General features: G+C 39.3%; 1 protein-coding gene and 2 pseudogenes across 3 annotated transcripts; all 3 read left to right on the forward strand.

Annotated features, from left to right (window-relative positions):
- The first annotated feature begins 10,975 nt into the window (after positions 1-10,975).
- LOC308415612 (protein SET-like) lies at positions 10,976-11,922 on the forward strand (annotated as a pseudogene). Its single transcript has one exon. The product of its transcript is annotated as a protein SET-like (transcript).
- A 2,701-nt stretch (positions 11,923-14,623) lies between these two features.
- On the forward strand, positions 14,624-15,259 carry LOC308415137 (testis-expressed protein 13C-1-like; the record flags this gene model as incomplete). Its single annotated transcript, XM_080910196.1, has 1 exon — positions 14,624-15,259. One exon carries the CDS (start codon positions 14,624-14,626, stop codon positions 15,257-15,259), a length of 636 nt encoding a protein of 211 aa, XP_080766322.1.
- Positions 15,260-22,319: 7,060 nt separating this feature from the next.
- Positions 22,320-22,815, forward strand: LOC308415138 (histone deacetylase complex subunit SAP18-like; annotated as a pseudogene). Its single transcript has one exon. The product of its transcript is annotated as a histone deacetylase complex subunit SAP18-like (transcript).
- Positions 22,816-24,745: the final 1,930 nt, after the last annotated feature.

Genomic DNA, 24,745 nt, shown 5'->3' on the forward strand with positions numbered 1-24,745 from the left:
TTGAGAGAAAGTGTTGTTTTGGTTGTTTCCTGCTGCATGTGCCAGGTTAACTAGAGATTCTCCTACCTCCACCTTTAGTCTCATCATAAGAGCACTGGAATTACAGACATGTACCACCACACCTGGATTTACTTGGGCTCTATTCATCCTAACTCAAATCCTTAAAGCAAATGTTTTACACAGTGTTCTATCTCTCCAGTACAACTGTGTGATTTTAAAGGTTAAATGGGAGTTAACACAAAATTGGTTTTGTGTTTTTAATGGCTGACTATACTCTAACTGCACTTCTAGGATTTAGAGGGATTCAGAACTCAGTCTGCTGTTCTCTACTGCTTTTCTTTCTCATGTCTTCCTAAGGAATCTCATTTAGGTTTAAAGTCATAATATACCACAAATTCATTGTTAACTCTGAATTTACATTTAAATCCAATTTCTCCCATGTAGCCTAGAACTATATATCCCAGAAGGACTATTTGATTTCTCTACCCTGCTTACTAAGACACATCACAAAACACATTTCTTCTCCGGCCCTTTTGTTACTCCCTTTCTTTTCTTGGTTTTCACCATCTCAAAAATGTTGCAGGATATTTGATCACACTGTGAACATGAAGATTGTGTTATTTACTGAAATATCCTGTTTCTAGTTGTGGTGTACCTCGGTCCTTAACACACACCTTTAATCCCTATGGCAGGGATATAGCCAAACCCTTAGTGCACACCTTTAATTCCAAACACTGAAGGTAAAGTTAGTTTGTAGAAGGAAGCACCCACGTCAAAAAGTGATGTGTAATTGAGTGGCAGACAATGTGATGGTGAATCAGAGAAAGATTTGACAGAATAGGAAATGCTCACGCTCATGAGAAGAGAGAGGAAAGGGAAGCTACTTGATGGATCAGTGCGGGGGTTGGGGGAATGCAGTTTTACTGGGAGTTTTACAGAGACAGGATATAGAGAGAGAACTAGCTAGACAGAACAAGCCAGAGAATGGGCAGCCAGAAGATTAGAATAGATTGCTAAAGTTAGAGGCCAAGTAGGGCAATTCAGTGAGAAGCAGAAAACAAGCCAGTTTGGATCAATCAGTTTGGAGAGTAGTTTTGAGCCAGAACAGCTGAGTTGAACCAGCCAGCTAGAGTTCAGAAAGAGCTTAAAAGGGTGAGTTTATTCAGCATTAAAATCTCAGAGGCTGAAAATATTCTAGGCTTAGATAAGATTGTATAGAGGACAGAAGCTTCCAGGACTAGGCCTAAGGTAGCAGATGGAGACAGTAAGGCTCCAGATTTTTATTCATTGACGTTTTGTCTGCACATATATCTGTGTAAAAGTGTCAGAAGCCCTGTAACTAACTGGAGTTACTGACAGGTGTGAGCTGCCGTGTAGGTGCTGGGATTAAACCTGGGTCCTCTAGAAGAACAGCCAGTGTTCTTTGTTACTGGGCTATTTCACCAGCCCCTCTATATTCTTACTAACACTTAAAAGCTGGCATTCATCCCACCACCATCTAAACAAACTATAATACTTGTCCATTCTGCATTTATATATATATATATATATATATGTATATATATATATATATATATCATGCCCATTGCCACAAATAAAACTTTAGAATTACCCAATTCTTGGTGTCTTGGGGGTTCCATTGCTGTGAAGAGACAGCATGACAAAGACAAGTCTTATGAAGAACAACATTTAATTGGGGATGGCTTACAGGTCCAGAGTTTAGTCCATTATCATCAAGGCCGGAAGCATGGCAGCATCTAGGCAGGTATGGTGCTGGAGGAGCTGAGAGTTATGTTCTCATCCAAAGGAAGCCAGGAACAGACTTCTGCAATGGGTGGAGCCTGAGCACAGGAGGAAGCCTCCAAAGCCTACTCCGACCATGATACACTTCTTCCAACAAGGACACACCTTCATAGAGTACCATCCCCAATGGGCCAAGAATATTAAAACCACCACACTTGGTCATTTTTCATAATCTATTCAATATCATAAAAGTATTAAATCCCTTTATACACATGATCAAAAAACTTTCTAATTCTGATGGACATTCTAAGTCCACTGGAAATACTTCAATATTAGCCCTTCACAGAAAAAAAAACAGATAGATACATAGATACATAGATATATAGATAGATAGATATGATATGATATGATATATGATAGAATAAGGCAGTGAAATACATGTGTACCATATATATATATATATATATATATATATATATATATATATATATATATATATATATATATATCACAGTCTTAATCTCACTTCTGAGACCAGGCAAAATGATGTTATTGTCTCAACATCATCTCATTTCAGCCACTTCTTCCCTGCTTATACTTGTATTTTGTACTAGTCCATGGAGATGTGAAGCTTACTCTAATAGTCTTTTGACACTAATCTTCGGAATCTCAGATCAAATGTCATTTTCTCAAGCAACATTTCAGGCAACAGAAATGGCTCAGTAAGTACTATAGTTCCCATACAAGTTTGAAGACCTGAGTTTAGATCACCAAACATATATAAAAGCGAGGCTTGGTATTGTGTCACTGTTGTCTTAGGAGAATCCGCCACAAGCTTGTGGGTTACTTATTCTAGAGTTCCACATCCAGCAGGAGAAACGAGAGAGAACCTACCTTAAACAAGAGAAAAGGTCACAATGGAGTACTACTCAGCTATCAGAAACAATGACTTTATGAAATTCCTAGGAAAATGGATACATCTAGAGAATATCATCCTGAGTGAGGAAACTCAGTCACAAAAGAACAGACATAATATGCAGTCACTGATAAGTGGATACTAACCCCAGAAAGCCCTGAACACCCCAGAAGCAACTCACAGACTGTGTGAAGTTCAGGAAAAAAAAAAAAAACAATAAGTGTAAAGTACCCTCTCAGAGGAGTGTGGTACACCTAGACCTTAAATCATTAATAACTCAAGAGCTAAGAAGATAGCCTTGTGGCAATTTATGGTATTTAAGAATCATTATGTTTAATCTTTACACACCGACCAGGAACAGCAGAGATCCAGGGACACAGGCCTGGAGAGACTGCGCTGCAACTGCGCAGAGAGGTCTGGGCCTAGCATGCAGAAAGCGACCCCCATTGGTCCAGGGGAGGAGGAATTCTGTCGAAGGGACTCAGTTTCCACCTGGAGGGCCCATGCGTGCGGAACAAACACTCAGGCCATCTGCCACCAGGAAGAGCGGAGATCCAGGGACACAGGCCTGGTGAGACTGTGCTGTGAGTAGCCGGGGCACAGAGAGGTCTGGGCCGAGCATGCGGAAATCACGTTCCCCCAACCCCCACCCCATTGGTTCAGGGGAGCAGGAACTCTGCATTAGGGACTCAGTTTCCACCCTGAGGGCCCGTGCATGCAGAACAGGTGCTTAGACCATCTGCTACCGGGAACAACAGAGATCCAGAGACAAAGGCCAGGTACACAAGAGAGATGGGAAACAATCAATGACAACAAGACCTCATATAATTACAGACAACAAGATGGCAAGAGGAAAGTGAAAGAACTTACCCAATGGAAACCAAGACAACCTGGCAACATCAGAACCCAGCTCTCCCATCAAAGCAAACAGCAGAATGCCAAACATTCCAGAAAAAGAAGACTCAGACCCAAAATCATACCTAAAGAACTCTCAATCCTTAACATATATGCTCCAAATACAAGAGCACCCATATTCATAAAAGAAGCCCTACTACAGCTTAAAAAATACATTGCACCCCACACAATAATAGTGGGAGACCTCGAAACCCCACTCTCATCAGTGGCAGATCATGGAAACAGAAATTGAACAAGGACACAGTGGAACTAGCAGAGGTTATGAACCAATTGGAATTAAGAGACATCTACAGAACACATCATCCTAAAACAAAAGAATACAACTTCTTTTCAGCAACCCACGGCACCTTCTCGAAAATTGACCATATAATTGGTCACAAAACAAGCCTCAGTAGATATAAGAAGATTGAAATACTCCCATGCATCCTATCAGATCACCATAGTCTAAGGCTGGTCTATAATAACAACAAAGACAACAAAAAGCCCACATACACATGGAAACTAAACAATGCTCTATTAAATGATAGCAGGGTCAAAGAAGAAATAAAGAAAAATTAAGGATATTCTAGAATTTAATGAAAAGGAAAACACAATATACCCAAACCTATGGGATGCAATGAAAGCAATACTAAGACAAAAATTCATAGCTCTGAGTGCTTTCAAAAAGCAACTGGAGAGAGCATTCACTAGCAACTTGACAACACAGTTGAAAGCTCTAGAACAAAAGGAAGCAGACAGATACACTCAAGAGGAGTAGACAGCAAGAAATAATCAAACTCAGAGCAGAAATTGACCAAATAGAAACAAAAAGAACCATTCAAAGAATCAACAAAACCAAGAGCTGGTTCTTTGAGAAAATTAACAAGATTGATAAACCCTTAGCCAGAATAACTAGAGAGCAAAGAGAGAGTATCTAAGTTAACAAAATCAGAAAAGAAAGTGGAGAAATAACAACTGAAACTGAGGAAATTCAAGAAATCATCAGATCTTACTACAAAAGCCTATACTCAACAAAGCTGGAAAATCTGGAGGAAATGGATGAATTCCTAAACAATTACCAGATACAAAAGTTAAACCAGGACCAGGTAAACCATCTAATAATCCCATAGCACCTAAAGAAATAGAAGCAGTCATCAAAAGCCTCCCAACCAAAAAAAGCCCAGGTGTAGATGGGTTCAGTACAGAATTCTATCAGACATTTATTGATGACCTAATACCAATACTCTCCAAACTATTCCACAAAATACAGTCAGATGGAACAGTACCTAACTCATTTTTCGAGGCCACAATAACCCTTGTTCCTTAACCACACAAAGACCCTACAAGGAAAGAAAACTTCAGACCAATCTCACTTATGAACATGGATGCAAAAATACTCAACAAAATCCTTGCAGACCGAATCCAAGAACACATCAAAACGATCATTCACCATTATCAAGTAGGCTTCATCCCTGGCATACAGGGATGGTTTAATATATGAAAATTCATCAACGTAGTCCACCATATAACCAAACTCAAAGAAAAAAATCCCATGGTCATCTCACTAGATACTGAGAAAGCATTAGACAAAATTCAACACCCCTTCATGTTAAAAGTCTTGGATAGAACAGGAATCCAAGGCCCATACCAAAACATAATAAAAGCAATATACAGCAAACCAATAGACAACATCAAACTTAACGGTGAGAAACTTGAAGCAATCCCACTAAAATCAGGGACTAGACAAGGCTGCCCACTCTCCCACTACCTATTCAACATAGTACTGGAAGTCCTGGGGGAGCAATTAGACAGCTAATGGAAATCAAAGGGATACAAATTGGAAAGGAAGAAGTAAAAACATCACTGTTTGCAGATGACATGATAGTGTACTTAAGTGACCCCAAAAATTCCACCAGAGAACTTATACAGCTCATAAACAAGTTCAGCAAAGTAGCTTGATATAAAATTAACTCAAACAAATCAGTAGCCTTCCTCTACTCAAAGGACAAACATGTGCAGAAAGAAGTTAGGGAAAAGATACCCTTCACAATAGTCACAAAAACTATGAAATACCTTGGTGTGACTCTAACTAAGCAAGTGAAGGACCTGTATGACAAGAACTTCAAATCTCTAAAGAAGGAAATCGAGGAAGATCTCAGAAAATGGAACGATCTCCCATGCTCATGGATTGGAAGGATCAACATTGTAAAAATGGCCCTCTTACCAAAAGCAATCTACAGATTCAATGAAATCCCCATCAAAATTCCAACCCAATTCTTCATAGAGTTGGAAAGAACAATGTGCAATTTCATCTGGAATAACAAAAGTCCTAGAATAGCAAAATCCATCCTCAACAACAAAAAAACATCTGCGGGAATCACTATCCCTGACCTCAAGCTATATTACAAGGCAATTGTACTAAAAACTGCATGGTACTGGTACAGGGATAGACAGGTGGATCAGTGGAATAGAATAGAATATCCGGAAATGAGCCCTCACATATATGGTCACTTGATTTTTGACAAAGGAGATGTAAATAGTCAATGAAAAAAGGACAGCCTCTTCAACAAATGATGTTGGTCCAACTGGCACTCAGCTTGCAGAAGAATGAAAATTGACCTTTTCTTATCTCCTTGTACAAAGCTCAAGTGCAAGTGGATCAAAGGTCTCCACATTAAACCAGGTACACTGAAACTATTAGAAGAGAAAGTAGGGAAAACCTTAGAACACATAGGCACAGGTGAAATTTTTCTGAACAGAACACCAATGGCTTGTGCTCTAAGGTCAAAGATTGACAAATGGGACTTAATGAGATTGCAAAGTTTCTGTAAGGCTAAGGACACTGTCAAGAAAACAAAACGGCAGCCAACAGATTGGGAGAAGATCTTTACCAACCCCACATCTTGTAGAGGCCTAATATCCAAGGTATACAAAGAACTTCAGAAGTTAGACACCAGAGAATCAAACAACCCTACTAAAAAATGGGGTACAGAGCTAAACAAGAAGTTCTCAATTGAGGAATATCGAATTTCTGAGAAACATCTAAGGAAATGCTTGACATCATTAGCCATCACGGAAATGCAAATCAAAACAACCCTGAGATTCTACCTCACGCCATCCAGAATGGCTAAGATCAAAAATTCAAATGACAGCAGATGCTTGTGAGGATGTGGAGAAAGAGGAACACTTCTCCACTGTTGGTGGGGTTGTAAATTGGTACAACCACTCTGAAATCAGTCTGGAGATTCCTCAGAAAATTGGACATAGTACTACCTGAAGACCCAGTTATTCCACTCCTGGGCATATACCCAAAAGAGGCTTCAACATCTAACAAGGACACATTTTCCATCATGTTCAGAGCAGCCTTATTTATAATAGCCAGAAGCTGGAAAGAACCCAGATGTCCTTCAACAGAGGAGCGGATACAGAAATTGTGGTACATTTACACAATGGTGTACTACTCAGCTATCAGAAACAATGAGTTCATGAAATTTTTAGGCAAATGAATGGAACTTGAAGCTATTATGCTAAGTGAGGTAACCCAGTCACAAAAGAACGCTCATGATATGTACTCACTGATAAGCAGATACTAGCTCAAAAAGCTTTTAATAACCAAAAAAAACAATTCACAGAACTTATGAAACTCAAAGACAAGGACGGCAAAAATGGGAATGCCTCAGTCTTTCTAAGAAGGGAGAACAAAACACTCATGGGAGGAAATAATGGGACAAATAGAGAAGCAGGGATTGGAGAAAAGATCATGCAAAGACTGCCTCACCTGGGGATCCATCCTATAAGCAGCCACTAAACCCACACACTATTGCTGATGTCAAGTAGTGCTTCCTGGCAGCAATCTAATATGGATGCCTCCTCAGACTCTGCCAGAGCCATACTGATACAGACAAGGATGCTTGCAGCTAACCATTTGACTGAATATGGGAACCCCAATGAAAGAGCTAGAGAAGGGACTGAAGGAGCTGAAAGGGTCTGCATCCCCATGGGATGAGCAAAATTATTAACTAACCAAACCCACCACAGCTTCCAAGGACTAAAACACCAACCAATAAGTACACATGGAGAGACCCGTGGCTCCAACTGTGTATGCAGCAGAGGATGTCACTCTCTGGCATCAATGAGCGGAGAGGCCTTTGGTCCATTGAAGACTCGTTTTTTCCCAGTGTAGGGGAATGTCAAGGCGCTGAGGTGGGAGTGAATGGTTGGGAGAGGAAACACCTTCATGGAGGCAATGGGAGGGGGGAGGGGATAGGATTGGTGGAAAGGGGATAACATGTAAAATGTAAATACAGAGAATATCCAACAAGAAAAAGAAAAAGAAAGTAATAAATTTTAAAAAAGGGTCTCAGTGGGAAGCACCAATAATAGACCAGGTGGAAGAAATAATATCAAGACAGAAAAATATTGAAAAATTAATACATTCACACAATAGTAGCAAAAAGGCCCCATGACCGCAATAGTTAAAATCCCTGGGGGCACAATTACAAGGGTGAAACTTACAAAACTGCTGTATGCAGAGAGCTAAGATACAGACTGGATGGACAGAAACGATAATTAATGGAATTTTACCTGAAGAAAAGTTTCAAATCAGAGGAAAAAATGATATCGGAGTGTAAGACGTATTTATCCCATTTAGACACAACCAGAAAACAGCCTTTCGCTGTTGTATTATAGCTAAAATATTAAGAGCACAGAACAAAAAAAAAAAATAGTGTCAAGTCACTTACAAAGGCAAACCTATCAGAGCAATAGCAGACTTCTCAGCAGAAACCCTGAAAGCCAGGAGAACATGGACTGACGTATTTCAAGTGCTGAGGATAAACAACTGCAACGCAAGGCTACTGTACCTTGCAAAATTCTCCTTTAAAATGAAAGAACAACCTTCCATGGTACATATAAACTAAAGCAATCTGTGTCCACTAAGTCAGCATTGCTTTCCCTTCTTTAAAAATGGTACACATGGAAGAGGAAGGAAGCATAAAAAAATAAATCACAAAAGCCCAAAAAAGAAGACATCTCACAAGAAGGATAGACTAAAAATAAAAATCATGAGCCAACTCTACTTTAAAAACAAAAATGTAGAGTCATGCACAGAAACAGGCCAGAGGCAAAATCTGTCTCATTATCTAAACTAAATTGTTAGATCTGCCATCTAATTTCAGTGTCTCATTTTGTGTGGCTGTAACAAAGCTTCTCAGAAAGACATTTCTTTCTCCCAGTTCTTAAATAGGGGAAGTTCCTGTTTCAGCTTCCTTCTCAAAGGGGCAGTAATTCTCATTATGATAAACTCACATGCATGACTTCATATAAACCAAATTTTCTTCCAAGGAAACCAACTCCAGCTATCATATGTATAAAAATATAACTAATAAATATTTATATTAAATCCTCTAATAGAGTTAGAATATGTTAAAAAGCAGTAGGTTCAAGATTGTATCCAGTGATTACATATATTTTCCAAGACTATTTTCCTTGTGAGCTCTGGAAATAAAATGATTTCAGAGAGGAAAAAGTAAAGAAGTCTCAAATAAATATCTTATTGATATACCCCAAAGTCTTAGAAAATGAGTATAATGCAATCCCAAAGAAGTAGAGAGCAAAAAATAAGTAGATAAAGATCAATATAGAAATTAATAAACTAGATACTAGGAATAATCCATAGGATCAATCAAACAAAAAAAAACTGGCCCTTAAGAGAAAAAAGACTCAGAATCCCCTAGCCAAATTAAAACCCCCCACAAATACTCAAATTAATAAAATTACAGAAGAAACGGGTGTTGTTATAACAGACTCCAGTGAAATCTAGAGATGCATTGGAAAATACTTGGAAAGTTTCTATTCAAGAAATTTAGACTAGATGAAATGAACAAATTCTTAAACACCTATGACATACCAAAACTAAGACAAGATGACTTAAACAACTTAAACAGACCTAAAATATAGAGATTTAAAGTACCAATAAATGTTCTCTAAACAAAGTAAAGATTTACTGGACAGATTCACTGCAAGATTCTTTCAAACTATTAAAAAGCCAACACCAATGTTTCTCAACCTATTCTATAAAATGCAAAGTCAATGATATTATATAACACATTCTGCAAAACCACACTAAAGGGAGACACATACAAAAAAGAGAAAGTTATAGACTAGTTTTCCTGATGAACATAGATGTGAAGATTCTCAATACATGTTTTATAATCTGTTTGCCAGAATACATTAAGAAGATCATACAGCACAGATGAACTGTTTCCATTCCAGGAATGCAAGTTTGATTTACCATTAGCAAAAGAAGAAGTGTAATATAATACACAAACAGAATTAATGGCAGTAACTATGTGATAATCTCATCTAATGTGCCAAAGATCTGCAACAAAATTTGACATTTCTTTTGTCATGATAAAAGCCCTAAAAATAACCAAGGAATGGAGGGAATATACCTCAAAATAATGAGGGCAAAGGTGTATGATTAATCTATAGCCAACACTGTACTTAATGGCAACAAAACTATGACCATTGTTATTTTAGACTCATTTTTTGTTTGTATTATACTCATTTTCTAAGATCTTGGGGGTACATCAGTAGGATGTTCATTTGAGAGTTATTTACTTTTTTTAACTATGAAATCATTTCATTTCCAGAACTGATAAACATTTTTATCAAAGTAATAGGATACAAATCAACCTGCACCATATAAGAATAAATTTGGCAAGAAAGAAATAATGGGGGGAAGTGCCATTCACAATAGCTTAAAATAAATACTTGCTAGGTGGTGGCAGAAGCCTTTAATCCCAACACTTGTGAGGTAGAAGCAGGTGAATTTCTGAGTTTGAGGCCAGCCTGATCTTCAAAGCAAGTTCCAGGATGGCCAGGACTACACTTTGAAACCTTGTCTTGAAAAACTAAAGATGATAGATAGATAGATAGATAGATAGATAGATAGATAGATAGATAGATAGATAGATAGATAGATAGATAGATAGATAGATATGTAGGTAGGTAGGTAGGTAGGTAGGTAGGTAGGTAGATAGATAGATAGATAGATAGATAGATAGGTAGGTAGGTAGGTAGGTAGGTAGGTAGGTAGGTAGGTAGGTAGGTAGGTAGATAGATAGATAGGTAGGTAGGTAGGTAGGTAGGTAGGTAGGTAGGTAGGTAGGTAGGTAAATAGATAGATAGATAGATAGATAGATAGATAGATAGATAGATAGATAGATAGATAGACAGACAGACAGACAGACAGACACAGATAAAAATTAACACCTAGTAATAAACTTAGCAAAAGAGGTAAAGGCCTCTACAGTGGAAACATTAACAGAATAAAAAAATAAACTTAGAGTTCCTGCGACTTTCTTCCTGCTGTGAACGTCGTGGCTCTGGCCTCGGTCTCCTGGCCACATCCCTAACGCCATGGCCCCGAAGCCGCAGTCTGCGATCCTGCCTCAGTCCAAGAAACCCAGACCCGCTGCTGCCCCAAAGCTGGAAGACAAGTCGGCCTCTCCAGGCCTGCCTGCGGAAGGGAGAAAAAGAACAGCAAGAAGCCATTGAACATATTGATGAAGTACAAAATGAAACAGACAGACTTAATGAACAAGCCAGTGAGGAAATTTTGAAAGTAGAACAAAAATATAACAAACTCTGCCAACCGTTTTTTCAGAAGAGGTCAGAATTGATCGCCAAAATCCCAAATTTTTGGGTAACAACATTTGTCAACCATCCACAAGTGTCTGCACTGCTTGGGGAGAAAGATGAGGAGGCCCTGCATTATTTGACCAGAGTCGAAGTGAAAGAATTTGAAGACATTAAATCAGGTTACAAAATAGATTTTTATTTTGATGAAAATCCTTACTTCGAAAATAAAGTTCTTTCCAAAGAATTTCATCTGAATGAGAGTGGTGACCCGTCTTCAAAGTCCACCGAGATCAAATGGAAATCTGGAAAGGATCTGACAAAACGCTCGAGTCAAACGCAGAATAAAGCGAGCAGGAAGAGGCAGCACGAGAAGCCTGAGAGCTTCTTCACCTGGTTCACCGACCACTCCGACGCGGGGGCTGACGAGTTAGGGGAGGTCATCAAAGACGACATTTGGCCAAATCCCTTGCAGTACTATTTGGTTCCGGATATGGATGATGAAGAAGGAGAGGCAGAGGATGATGATGATGACGATGAAGAGGAAGAGGAAGAAGGGTTGGAAGATATTGATGAAGAAGGAGATGAGGATGAAGGTGAAGAAGATGATGATGAGGATGAAGGGGAGGAAGGAGAGGAGGATGAAGGCGAGGATGACTAGCACAGAAGACTGATGGATCCAACCTTCTTTTTTATTTTCTTTTTATTTTTTAAATTTCTCCAGTCCCTGGGAGCAAGTTGGTAGTCCTTTCCTCCCTGTCTCTCTGTGCTCGGTCGCCCTGTTTGTGAGGTCTCAACATCTTGGTTCTCGACTAATTTGGGGGAAAATATCTTGAGCAAAATACAACAGGAAAAGAAAAAAAAATAAACTTAAGGAGACACCAGAAGATAAACCTCCTATACTCATGAATTGGCAGAATTTATGTTGTGAAACGGCTGTATTACTTAAATCGACCTATAAGTTCAATGTAATCTCTATCAAAATATGAGTGACATTGTTTAAGGAATGAATGAAAACAATTCATAATGGAACAAAGAAAGAACCTGCAAAATCCTAAGTACAATGAATGATGCTGAAGGTATCATCATACCTGATCTCAAATTATTATCACAGAGGCAGATGCATCTGTGGATCTGTGGGTAAAAGTACTGGATGTACAAGACTAGCAACCTGAATTTGGATCCCTGGAACCCAAGTAAAAGCTAAACACATCCTGTCTTCTGATCTCCACAATGTAGAGAAAAAAGAGCCCGGTGATGATGAATATAGAGAGAGCCACAATATTAAGCAGCAAAAAGAAATCATCCAATCATTATAAGCACTGATGAACTGAATAGAGAGCTCTCGAAAGAAAAATGCTAATGCCAATAAATACTTGAAAAAAATCTCATCTCATTAGTCATCATGAAAATGAAATTTAAAAGTACTTTGAGATTCCTTCTCACCCCAGTCAGAAAGACTGTCATCAAAACTAATGAAAAATGCTACCAAGGATGTGGGATAAGAGGAATTCTTATATACTGTTGGTGGGGATGTAAACTTGTGAAGCTACTATGGAAATCAGCATGCAAGTTCCTCAAAAAAACTAAAAATAGAACTACCACATGACCCAGCTATACCACTATATGCCTGAAGGACTCTAAGTCAACATATATCATAAAGATGCTTGGTGCTGTATTCACAGAAGCTAAGAAATGCAATCAGTCTATGTTTACATCAACAGATAAAATAAATACAAATAAAAATAAGTAAATAGATAAAGTATGGGGCATATACACATTGGAATTGTATTCAGCCAGAATGAAAAGTGAAATCGTGGCTTTTGCAAGAGAATAGATTGACTTGGAAACCATTACCATAAATTACACAAATCAGAGACAGATATCATAGGTCTCCTCTCATAAAGTAGAACTTAGATTTAAGGTAAGATCTAGGTGTAGATATGCATGGGTAGGAAACTACAGGTGAAATTAGGTGGGGGAGAGAGTGCTGGAATACATGTGACATGAAAGCAGAAGTGTGAACCATTTGAAAGGGGGAGAAAAGTAGCCAGAGAGAAGGAGAAGGCACCAGGAGGCAGTTAGGAAGGGAGATGCATCAGAACAAACCACAGGAACTCATCAGGAAGAGGAAGGAGACAAGGAGATGTTGTCAGGAAAGCCACAGAGCATGTTGGATTCCCTGAACTGGAGTGATAGGGTTGGGAGCTACCATGTGGATGCTGAGAATCAAACCCAGGTGCTCTGGAAGAGCAGCCATCTCTCCACAACTAACACACGCACTTATAAAACAAACATAAACCCCTTTTAAAAGGCCAAAAGGAAACCTAAGCCAATGTGGAATCCCAAAGAAGGCACAGTCAACAGAGCCACACTGTGCTGAAGCACCACAGAAGAACCACCTGCCGAACATAGCTTTCATAGGAAGGTAGAGACTGCTGCCTGTCTTTGGAATTTTCACTCAAGTTTTGGGAGTGAAAACCTAATCGTAGCATAGGGTGGTGTTGACAAATGCAAGACGTGGAACAGAAACTGTGTTTAAGGATGGAAGAAGGAACAGGACCAGCTTTACTGTATTGAACAAGTTATCCAGTAGTACAAGGGAGGGGCGCTATGCAGAAAAAACAGGTAATGAAAGACCCTAAAATCGACCAGTAATCCTGGCACGGGGAAGATCAGTAGTGAGATCCAGACCAATCTGAGCTACAGGGCAAGGAACCTATCTTGACAAATAGGACAGATAAACAACGATAGAAACGCCGAGAAAACAGAATAGGGATTCCTGGGATCTAGAACAAGATTAAGTGTTTAAAGGGAAAACCGAGGGAGTTCTATCACTCATGTTTGATTTGAGAAACTTGGTGCTACATAAAAACTTCGATACAAAAATATGGGCTTTACAGGGGGATATGTGACTTTTAAAAAGAAATGGAAGATGGAAAGAAAGAAGGGGGAGAGAAGGAGGGGGAAGGAGGAAGAAGAGAGGAAGGGGGGCAAGGAAGAAGAAAGAGGAGGAGGGAGAAGGAGGGCGAAGGGGAGAAAGAAAAAAATCCATGCCAGAGAGGGTGCTGATATGTTGCTACCTTTCAGAAACTCTCAGGAAACCATGGACTCACTGCTGTTCTGAGGACATTTGTATTACCATGACGTACTTTAAAGTGCAAATACTCAACTTGCCAGACAAGCAAGAAATATCTCTTTAACGGCATTTTGGTCCAAGCAGGCCATGCTACAGGACTCATAGCCCATGTCTATGACGTGGTATGTTAATCTCTTGCGTGGGAGGAGTTGCTGTGAGTGGCCCTAAGACTTCTGGGCTTCAGTGTAAGGAGGGGGAGGAAGAAGGCAGGCGCTAGGACCCAGGACTGGATAAGGCACGGAGTTGACCGGTGAGCCAATTTCAGTCCACTACTTAGAGCAGGTTTGAACATGGCCGTTGACGTTGATGACCCCAAGAGTGGTTTCCGCCACTGTAAAGTGGTTCTGTTCATTAATGAAGAGGTGACAAGAAACGGTGGTGGCCCTGGCTTCTACCTGACCTTCCGTTCACGGCCCTGGAAGGATATAGAAGATGGCCTGAAGTCTGTGGTGGTTGATACCCAAGTTCCGCGTTCCATCAAGAGGGCCTGTGCCTGGAGTGCTCTGGCACTGGGAGTGAGGGTGGCTGTGAGACAACGAGAAAAGCAGTTGCGACGTGTTCGGCAGCTGCACAATCAGGTAGAAGAGCAGGAGGCAGCCACCTGGACTCTGGCCACAGACCTGCAACGGCTGCGTGAGGAACGTGATGAAGTGATCTCTGAGCTTCACAGTGCAAAAGACAACCTGAAGCAAGTGATGTTTGAGCGTGATATGCTGCAGAGGAGGCTAGTTGAGTTTGAGCTATCTCAGCAACTCCTCGCCGAGTCCCAAGATACTGATTATCCAGGTACTCCACCAAGGCCTCCTATCACCAAAGAAAAAAGAGAGGCTCGTGGCACAGGCTTGCAGAATGGGCAGTGTGCAATGCCCCTGACGGAAGCTCAGATGGCATCCCTAACAGGTATGCCAAGATCCCCTAGTCCTTGAGCCGAGGTCCCACAACCCCCTCTATCAGTGTCCTCTACGTCGTTTCCAATGACATCCCTTCCCTCATCCAGAGTAATCTCAGAAGGGAAGGAGGCTCTCTATCCACTACTTCTCTTGCTGCCTCTGGATCCCTGTGCCCAGGCCTGAGGAACCAAATTCATGGACAAAATCTAATCTAGATATAACCAGGGGATCTGGGAAGCATTAACTCCAAACAAGCTTCTCACTGAATTTAGGGAGGGAGAAAATAATTTCCTTGGGCCCCTTTCCTATGTTTTCCTTTTATTTACATCATAGAATATTTGAAAACTTAACTAAAAACTTTGCACTCTTCTACTACCGAGCAATAACCTCTGGGCTTCTTTGCTGTGCTAGGAGATCAAAGCCACTACCAAGCTATACCCTCAGTCTGCAATTAACACAGTAAATCTAATTGCATGTATAGATATCTTTCTACAGATTCAGTTATATATGTGTATCCATGTATACAATTTGCATTGGTTTTGAGAAGGATGAAATACTACTGAATATGTCAATTTATCTTTAAAAGGAAAACATTTCCAGTTGCAGGTACATTTACAACTGACAGTAGTTGACTGCTATGCTTTTAGTCACCACACCAAAGAAGCTGATATTGTGGAACATTCTCTTTTCGTTTTTCTGTACTCTCTTTAACTTCCTTCTTGCAGAACCCCAGATCTCCTGTAGGGCATAGCTATGCTTTTAAAACATAAGATGCAATGTGTTCTGGATACATTGCTTTTCCTTTGAAAATACTATTCCTTTACTGTAGTGTTTCTTTAATTTGTTTTTATAACATTCACGGGTGCTATTCTTTGTGTCTTTAAGTTCTAGATGCTTTTCGTGGGGCTGAAGAAATCCCAGCTTCCAGTGTATGAATCTTCCTGAAATAACTTTCAAAACCAATCTCCACCTCAGTAAAATCTCAGCTAGTTGCTGCTACAAAAAAAAAAATGTGAAGAAATTGAGGAAATGTCTGGGTAAATTTTTAGGGGAGAAAAGCATACAGATTTTGTTGTAACTTATTCCATTGATATCGCAAAGTTCAGGCCAATGTCAAACTTTAGAGAACATCACAAGTTCTTTGAATTGCATTCATTAGTCCACTGAATGGTTATTGACAAATTCACATATGATGAAAACTACAATTATGTTATTCAGTATGTACATTATAATCCCTTTGGGTAAGGTTGGTTAGATAATAATAGGGAACATAATTTCAGACACAGTGTGGCTCATAATGTCCTTTGTCCTGCATGAAATGCAACCTTTGGACAAATTCAATTGAATAAAAGACACATTTTTGTAATTTGGGGTGGCAACATTAAATGCTATAGTCTTTTTCATATAGGAACACTAAAGAACAATATAGTCTTGCTAAAATTTTATGCCTCCCTTTTTCAAGGGATTAACTTGATAATTGAAAATGTTAGAGAACTATAGTATTAATAGCAAATTTGGTAAGTTTCATGTAACTCATAAAACAAATAGTTATTGATTGCTTGGGCTTTGCTAGGAGTTTGAACTCTATGCTCTATTAACTGATATACAGCATAATCCTTCTTGGTTAGGACAGCTAGATGACAAGAATTAGTATAATTTGGAGTACAAATTAGATGGGAAGTGTTTTCCCTGTCGTGCATACAATGTGGTCCTGAGTAAAGCAACAGAAAGAATATCTGGGTCCATTTTGCAATCAGTTTTGGGGGTACCATGAAAGAGATCTTCATGGACAGATTTGAGTGATCAAACTGTTCGTCATCTCAATTTCATTAGACAGATATGAACAGTGGCAAAGACAAGGAAGGTGGCCTTGTGAAAATGCAGGCAGGGCTTTTCTGATCCTCCAACCATTTCCTCTTTTGAGGATCATAGGTGTTTTCCTGGCTTCCCAATCAGCCTAGCAGAGATCACTGGATCGTCTTAAAGAATGTATTTATAGGAGTGTTGGCTCTTTACAACCCTGAACTGCCCCCATCCCAAGCTCCTGTCCTGTCAGAAATGGATGAAGAACATCAGGGTCACCACAGCACTTAACATGGATGGTTCCCCCTTGTCGGGATTAATAAAGTATTAAATAGAACTGATGGGGAGCATGCTTGTGGACTCCTCTACCAGTAGGTGTGGGATTTACAGGCTTTCTACTCTCCTGAATCAGTGACTACAAGGCATGGAGGAGCCAGGGTAGAGCTAGCTAGGCCTGAGAGGTTCAATCCAACTTCAGCATGAACCACAGTGTTAGTCATTTTCCTGAGGTTCTCGATGTGTGATGGTTTGTATATGTTCGGCCCTCTTGGAGTAGGTGTGGCCTTGTTGGAGTAGGTGTGTCACTGTGGGTGTGGGCTTTAAGACACTCATTCAAGCTGCCTGGAAGTCAGTATTCTGCTATTAGCCTTCAGATGAAGATGTAGAACTCTCAGCTCCCCCTGCACCATGCCTGCCTGGATGCTGCCATGTTCCTGCCTTGATAATAATGGACTGAACCTCTGAACCTGTAAACCAGCCCCAATTAAATGTTGTGCTTATAAGAGTTGCCTTAGTCATGGTGTCTGTTCATAGCAGTAAAACCCTAACTAAGACATTATGGTTCCCTACTATATTGTAAGTAGAAATTTCTCTTGCTTTTCTTTCCTTCAAGGCTTTGTTCCCATACTCCCACACATAATTTTTCTCTCTTTCCTTCCATCTTTTCATTCTTCTCTCTCTTATCATACAACCTCTCCCTCTTCTCCCATCTGTCCATTGGGCTGTCTTTGTAGCCCAGTCTGGTCTTGAAATCACTAGCTAACTGATGATCCTTCAGAGCCTCTTGCCTCCACCTCTTAGGATTATACATGTGGTTCACTAGTTCTGAGTTATGTAAAGCTGAGGAATGTCACCCAGAGCCTTGTGCATATTAGGTTCCAATGGAACTACATCCTCGCCTCTCTTCTACACATAAGCTTACCAAGGTACTTATGATTCTGGAAAGCAGCCAGTCTATAGATTAGTCACATGGGGCTTAGCAAGGCTAACTACCTACTTAATACTGGGACAAGAAAGGTGGCAAAAAAAAAAAAAAACAGACCCTGCCTCAGCAGCAATGTTACACCCCAGATTTGTGATTAGTTACAATCTGAAATGCCAGAGAGAAAAAAAGGAGTCTACGAGGGCCATTAATCTCATAGCTAGACTGTCGGGATTAGGACAAATTTTATAATATTCTTGTATACTATCATATCTCCATAGAATATAGGAAAGACAGAATGATGAGACTTTGGAGTGCCATGGCCCCTTTTAGTGTGGACCAATATAATCATAACTGGATAATTTATTTATTGCAAATTGTCAAGTACTAGCTCATTCACGCTGACTCCAGATGTTCTGGATGTGACACCTAATAGGCATGTCAGATGCATGCTGCAATTTGAGATTTGTCTTAATCCACAGCATAATGTGGACAAATTGTCCTGAATTTCATTATGGCTATTTCATCAAAACAGACCTTTCCATTTATACCCTGAGGCACACTAGAATATCTATAGGTCTCTATGTGTGGTTTTTGTGTTGATTAATGTGATTGCCTAATATTATGGGGATTTTTTTTCACATCAAAGTTACTGGAATCTTTAACTAGATTCATTTACAATGGTTCCAAATTCCCTCTTCTTCATCCTAGTCTGAACACATGAAGGTAAAGATAGTAAGAATGTTTTTACTAGAGGAGCTGGACTATGGAGCCTAAGAATTAAGTTCAAAAGGCTACTGTACTCTGCAACCTCAAACATGTTACTGAATATTTCCAAACCCTCTCAAGTATTGTCTCCTCCATCTACCATCTGGGCTGTTCACTGTAATAATGGAGTAATGGTCTAGACGAATAGCAACTAAGGGCCTATTCATATTATTGAGCACTTACTATCTAAGAATTTGTGGTTATTATCCTGTTGGTGGCTGCTAAGGTGTGAATATTGTTTATCCCTCCATGAAAGGTTTATGTGTTGGACACTTGCTTCCACAGGGCTGAGAAATGGTAGGACCTTTCAGTGGTAAGTGCTAGTGGGTGGTCCCTAAAACATTGGGAGCATTCCACAGGAAATACATACTCTTCTCCTGTAATGAGTTCTGAGGAGAACACATTGTAAAGGCATGAGTGTGAGTCCTAAAAAAAAAAAAAACATTTTTACTTCCTGTCTCAAGATGAAAATGTTTTAAATATTTATTTATTTATTTATTTATTTATTTATTTATTTATTTATTTAATGCATATGAGTGCACTGTAGCTGTCTTCAGACACACCAGAAGAGGGCATCAGATCCCATTACAGATGGTTGTGAACCACCATGTGGTTGCTGGGATTTGAACTCAGGACCTCTAGGAGAGCAGTCAGTGCTCTTAACCAATTTCTATCTTATCCACATGCCCTACCAGGTGATGTGGCCAATAAGGCCCTTAATAGAGTTGACTAGATGCTATTGGCATACTTTTGGATCTTCAAAAATGAGATACAAATAAACCTCTTTTTTTTCACCACATTTTCATTTATTTTTGGAATTATATAATTTCTCCCTTCTTTTTCCTCCCACTGTTCCCTGCCATAATACCTCTGTATTCTTCCAAATTTAAGTCCTCTTTTTTTCATTAATAGTTGTTATATACATATATGGATATACATATATATTTCTAAATATAACCCATTCAGTCTGTATAATGTTACTCCAATGTATGTTTTAAGGATGATCGTTTGGTATTGGATAATGAATTAGCATGCTCTCCCTTAAAGAAGACTATTTCTACCACTCCTAGTATTCTTTAGTTTCCTGTAATTCTTTGTGTAAGGTTGAGACCTCCTGCTATTTACCCCCATCAACTTTGGCATGTATATTATTGTCCTTGTTCAGCTCATGTTTAGACAACTCATGGCAGTGAGACCTTATGGGCGTAGCTTCTGGTATTTCTAGGAGACAGAATTTCACAGCAAATGCCCGGATCCTCTGGCTCTTCTATTCTTCTCACTTCCCCATGCGCAATGTTCCTTGCACCTTAAGTACAATAGTATGTTGTAGATATATCCACTTGGACTGAGTTCTACAACTCTGCATTTTGGTTGGTTGTGGTCTTCTGGGATTGTCTCTGTGTTGCCAAGTTTTCTTGATGAAGGATGAGGCCTACACTTATTTGTGGGTGTAATTAGGGATTATGCTGTTTAGTAAAGTGGAGTTGTATGTTCTCCTCCAAGATCCATGACTTCACTAGCCCTGAGTTGTTGGCTAGATGTTCATTACCAGCCATGGAATCCCTCTTGTTGATTAGGTCTTGAGTCCAGTTAGAGAGTTGTTGATTATTAGCAAAGTATGTATGCCACTTTTGCACACCTAGGGTTATTGGACCTTGCTGGTTGTTATTGTGACTCACAGGTATCATCTAACAAATTAGGTATACTGGTTGCTTCCTTCCTTTTATAAGCTTGCATAGTGCTTTCTGGTACCTTGAGGGCTATTCCTCATTGAGGAGGCATTCAGGTCAGATCCAGTTTAGGAATCTCTGAGCCCTGTGTCTGAAATGCACACTCGCTTGAGCAATAGGGACTTATCTTCCACCTCTTTGGGGCAACCAGTGGCAATGGCAATGAGCTGTTTGTTTGTAAAGAGTCTTAGACAGCCCTGTCCAACCACTCAAAAGAGGGTTGCTCATGCCTGGTGTCGGGATATTTTATTACATGGTCTTTAGCTCTTGGAGGGAGCATTGTGGATTCACCAGATGAGGCAGTCTCTGAATGATCTTTTCTCCAACCCCTGCTCCTCTATTTGTCCCTGTATTTCCTCCCATGAGTGTTTTATTCTCTCTTCTAAGAAGGCCCAAGGCATCCTCATCCTGGCCTTTCACTAGCCCCACACTCATTTTTAATAGGTTGGGTTTTTTCTTTTTTTTTTTTTACTTTTTGTTCTTTATATATTTTGTATATTAATCCTGTCATATATGTAGCAGGTAAAGATTCTGCCCCATTCTTTGAGCTTTTTTTCCAAATGGCCTATTTATTCGAGAAAGTATTGAAATCACCTACTAATGGATTATTGTTAATTTCTGCCATTAAATCCCGTAATATATTTTTTAAACTTTATTTTAAAAAACAAAAATAAAAGAAAAAAATTTAAACATTTTTGCATAAATGTATACAAATACAATTGTGTCAGTGCTTGGCTTTTTTTTTTCTTTTTTTTTAAGGTTTGATAATCTGCATTAAGGTCTCACTATTTACAATGAGCAAAAAGTACATGTAAAACATGGTGTAACCTGGAATTAGCCAACATTTTCTTGGTGTGTAAGGATTGAGCATGACTTTTTGTTTGTTTTTTTTTTTTTTTTTTTGTTCTTTTTTTGTTTGTTTGTTTGTTTTTTTGTTCCGTAATATATTTCTTATGAAACTGAGCACTCTAGAGTTTGGTGGATGTTTATGATAATTATGTCTTCTATGTTAATTGTTCACTTGATTAGAATGAAGTATACCTCTTTATCTCTTGAGATTAGTTTTTGTTTGATGTCTATTTTGTCAGAGTAGGATATTGATGCATGCTTGCTTCCTGGTCCCATTTGATTGGAATACTTTTGCCCATCCTTTTATTCTAAGGCAGTGTCTATCTTTAATGCTGTGTTTCTTATAAAGAACACATAGATAAATTTTGTTTCTTGATCCATTAGTCAGCCTGTGTCATTTGATTGGGAAATTGAGGCTATTATTTAAATTTGTTATTGAAGTGTGCGTTGATTATATTCATCCTGTTGTTGATTTTCAGCACTCTGTTCTCAGTGATACTTTGTGCTTTAGTGCTTATGGCTCATTATTTCTTCCCACATTTTTTCTGCTCTGCTCATTTTTCTCTTCGGTCAGAAATAATATTGTATTCCTTTACGTTTGGTTTGTTGAAAATAAACTTTTAAAGCATGTTTATGTTATAGAAAGTTTTTTTCTGTCTCCATCAGTATTGGGAGATAGTTTTACTAAATATATCAATCTAGGCCTTCATCATAGTCTTTAAGGACTGGGAACGCGGACTAGCTCATGCTCGATGCAGGGGTCGGAGGTCAGGGCGAGCATCCCCCGGGCGGTAGGAAGAAGACAGGGGTAGAATCGCCTGTTACGCAGGAGGAAATTAAGAAAGAGCCGGAGAAGCTGATGGACCGCGAGAAGACCTGTCTGCTCTTGCTGCGGGTCTTCACCACCACCAATGGCTTCCACCACCAGATGGAGGCGTTCTCCCGAGGGAACGTGCCTTCGAGCGAGCTGCAGATCTACACCTGAACAGATGTAACCTTGAAAGAACTGACTAGTTTAGTAAAGGAAGTCTACCCGGAAGTCAGAAAGAAGGGCACACACTTCAATTTTGCAATTATTTTTATGAATGTTAAAAGACCTGGCTACCGAGTTAAGGAGATTTGGCAGCACCATGTCTGGCAGGAAGGGCACCGATGACTCCATGACCCTGCAGTCACAGAAGCTCCAAAGAGGGGATTATCTGGACATAACCATCCCGCCTCCAAACTGTCACGGAGGATGAGACTGTACTGAATTCTATTGACTATCTTGAATTTCTTTTTCAGCCAGTTTGTAAAATAAACGTATTTAATCCTTTCCTTTCCTTCCTCGGACTTTGCCATTAAGCCTTTAAATTTTCAACGAATTGTAACTCATTTATTTAGGAATTAGAGTCGGTGTGCTTTGGTATGTTAAAGGAAGTCCGTATGTTTAACAAAAATAAATAAATAAATAAATAAATAAATAAATAAATAAATAAATAAAAGAAGACGGAAGAAAGAAAAAAGAAAGAAAGACAGACAGAAAGAAAGAAAAGAAAAAGAAAGAAAGAAAGAAAGAAAGAAAGAAAGAAAGAAAGAAAGAAAGAAAGAAAGAAAGAAAGAGAGAAAGGAAAAGGACTGGGAATGCATTGCTCCAGTATCTTCTGGCTTTCAGAGTTGCCACTGAGAAATCAGATGTGTTCTGATGGGTTTTCTTTTATATGTAGCCTACATTTATTTTTCTCTTCCAGCTTTCGACACATTTTCTGTTATGTAGAGTTTCTGTTCTAACTAAGATATGTTATGAGGATGCAGATATTTTGTCTTGTCTATTTGATGTACAGTATGCTTCTTACAGTTACATCTTAGGTGTGACTTTCCTTAGTTTAGGAAGTTTTTTTTCTATGATCTTGTTGAAAAGTTGGTCCATCCTATTAAACTTGAGATTCTTCTCCCTCATCTATGCCTATAATACAAAGATTGGGGTTTTGCATGGTATCCCACATTTCCTGTGTGATCCTTTTCTTGTGGTATTTTAAACTGTTCATGCTCCACGCTTATTTGGTCTAGATCCTCTCACTGATCTTCAAGTTCTAATCTATTTTCTGATTCTATGTCCTATTTGTAAGGCTTTCCTTCAAGTTTCCTGGTGAATTCATTTGGGGTTTTTAATTCCATCTTCATTTCAGTTTGAGTTCTCTTCAATGTTTCCATCTCCTCATTGAATTCTGTCCTCATGTCCTGTATTATCTTTGTCATTTCCATCAACTGTATGATTGTGGTTTTTAGGTATCACTCAGGCATTTATTCTCTCTAAGTTATTTCTCCTTAATCTCACTGATCTTCCTTTTCTTCTGTAAACCCCTTGAGTTCTTTGATGAAGTTTACTGTTGTTCTTTTAAATACTATGTCCTGAGTCCATCGAGAAAATTGTCATTGGCAAACACTTCTACAAAACTGGTTTGATATATTTTTGTGATGAAATCTTGGCACATGGACTTCTTTTGTTAGTTCCCATTCTGATATAACAGAGCCGGTTGGAGCAGAAGAGGAAATGTTGATGGGTTAGGCCAGAAAGTTGGAGAGAGCTTGGGTATTATGAAGTTGGGTGGACAGAGAAGACTGGACTGGTGTACAAGATGTGCTTCCTGGCCAAATCCTGGAGTAGATTGGTCTGACTGGAAAGGTTGGCTATGGCATGGGAAGGGTCTGTGATTTGGAGAGGATCTTGGCAGAAACCTAGAGATCATCTGTGGTATAGGCAATGGAGCCTGACTAAGGTCATGAGCTCAGTACCATGTGACTAGACTAAATTAACAACAACAAAAAGGAACTCTCCTTGATAAAAGTGCTGTGAAATGGGGCAGAGATCAAGGCCTTGTCCTTCCATGGGGATACAGTCTTATTTATGTGCAGATGACAAGAGAAAGCCAAGGAGAGTGAAAACCCACTCTGAGGAAATTATTTTCCCAAGACCTTTCTAATTATTAAAGCAAACCTAAATTGAACTACACAAAGTAGTGAAAGGAATTCATAACACAAAAGCCAGAAGCAAGGTATTTATAGTTTGATCTGTTTACTTTATACATATAAACACATGTCTTTTTACATACATGCTTAGAAACTATGGGATTTTTTTTATAGGCTCCATGGTTGTAGAAGCAGTGGCCCCAGCATGAGGGAAGGTCCAGG

The sequence above is a fragment of the Micromys minutus genome (genome assembly GCF_963924665.1).
Source record: "Micromys minutus genome assembly, chromosome: X".
Lineage (NCBI taxonomy): Eukaryota > Metazoa > Chordata > Mammalia > Rodentia > Muridae > Micromys > Micromys minutus.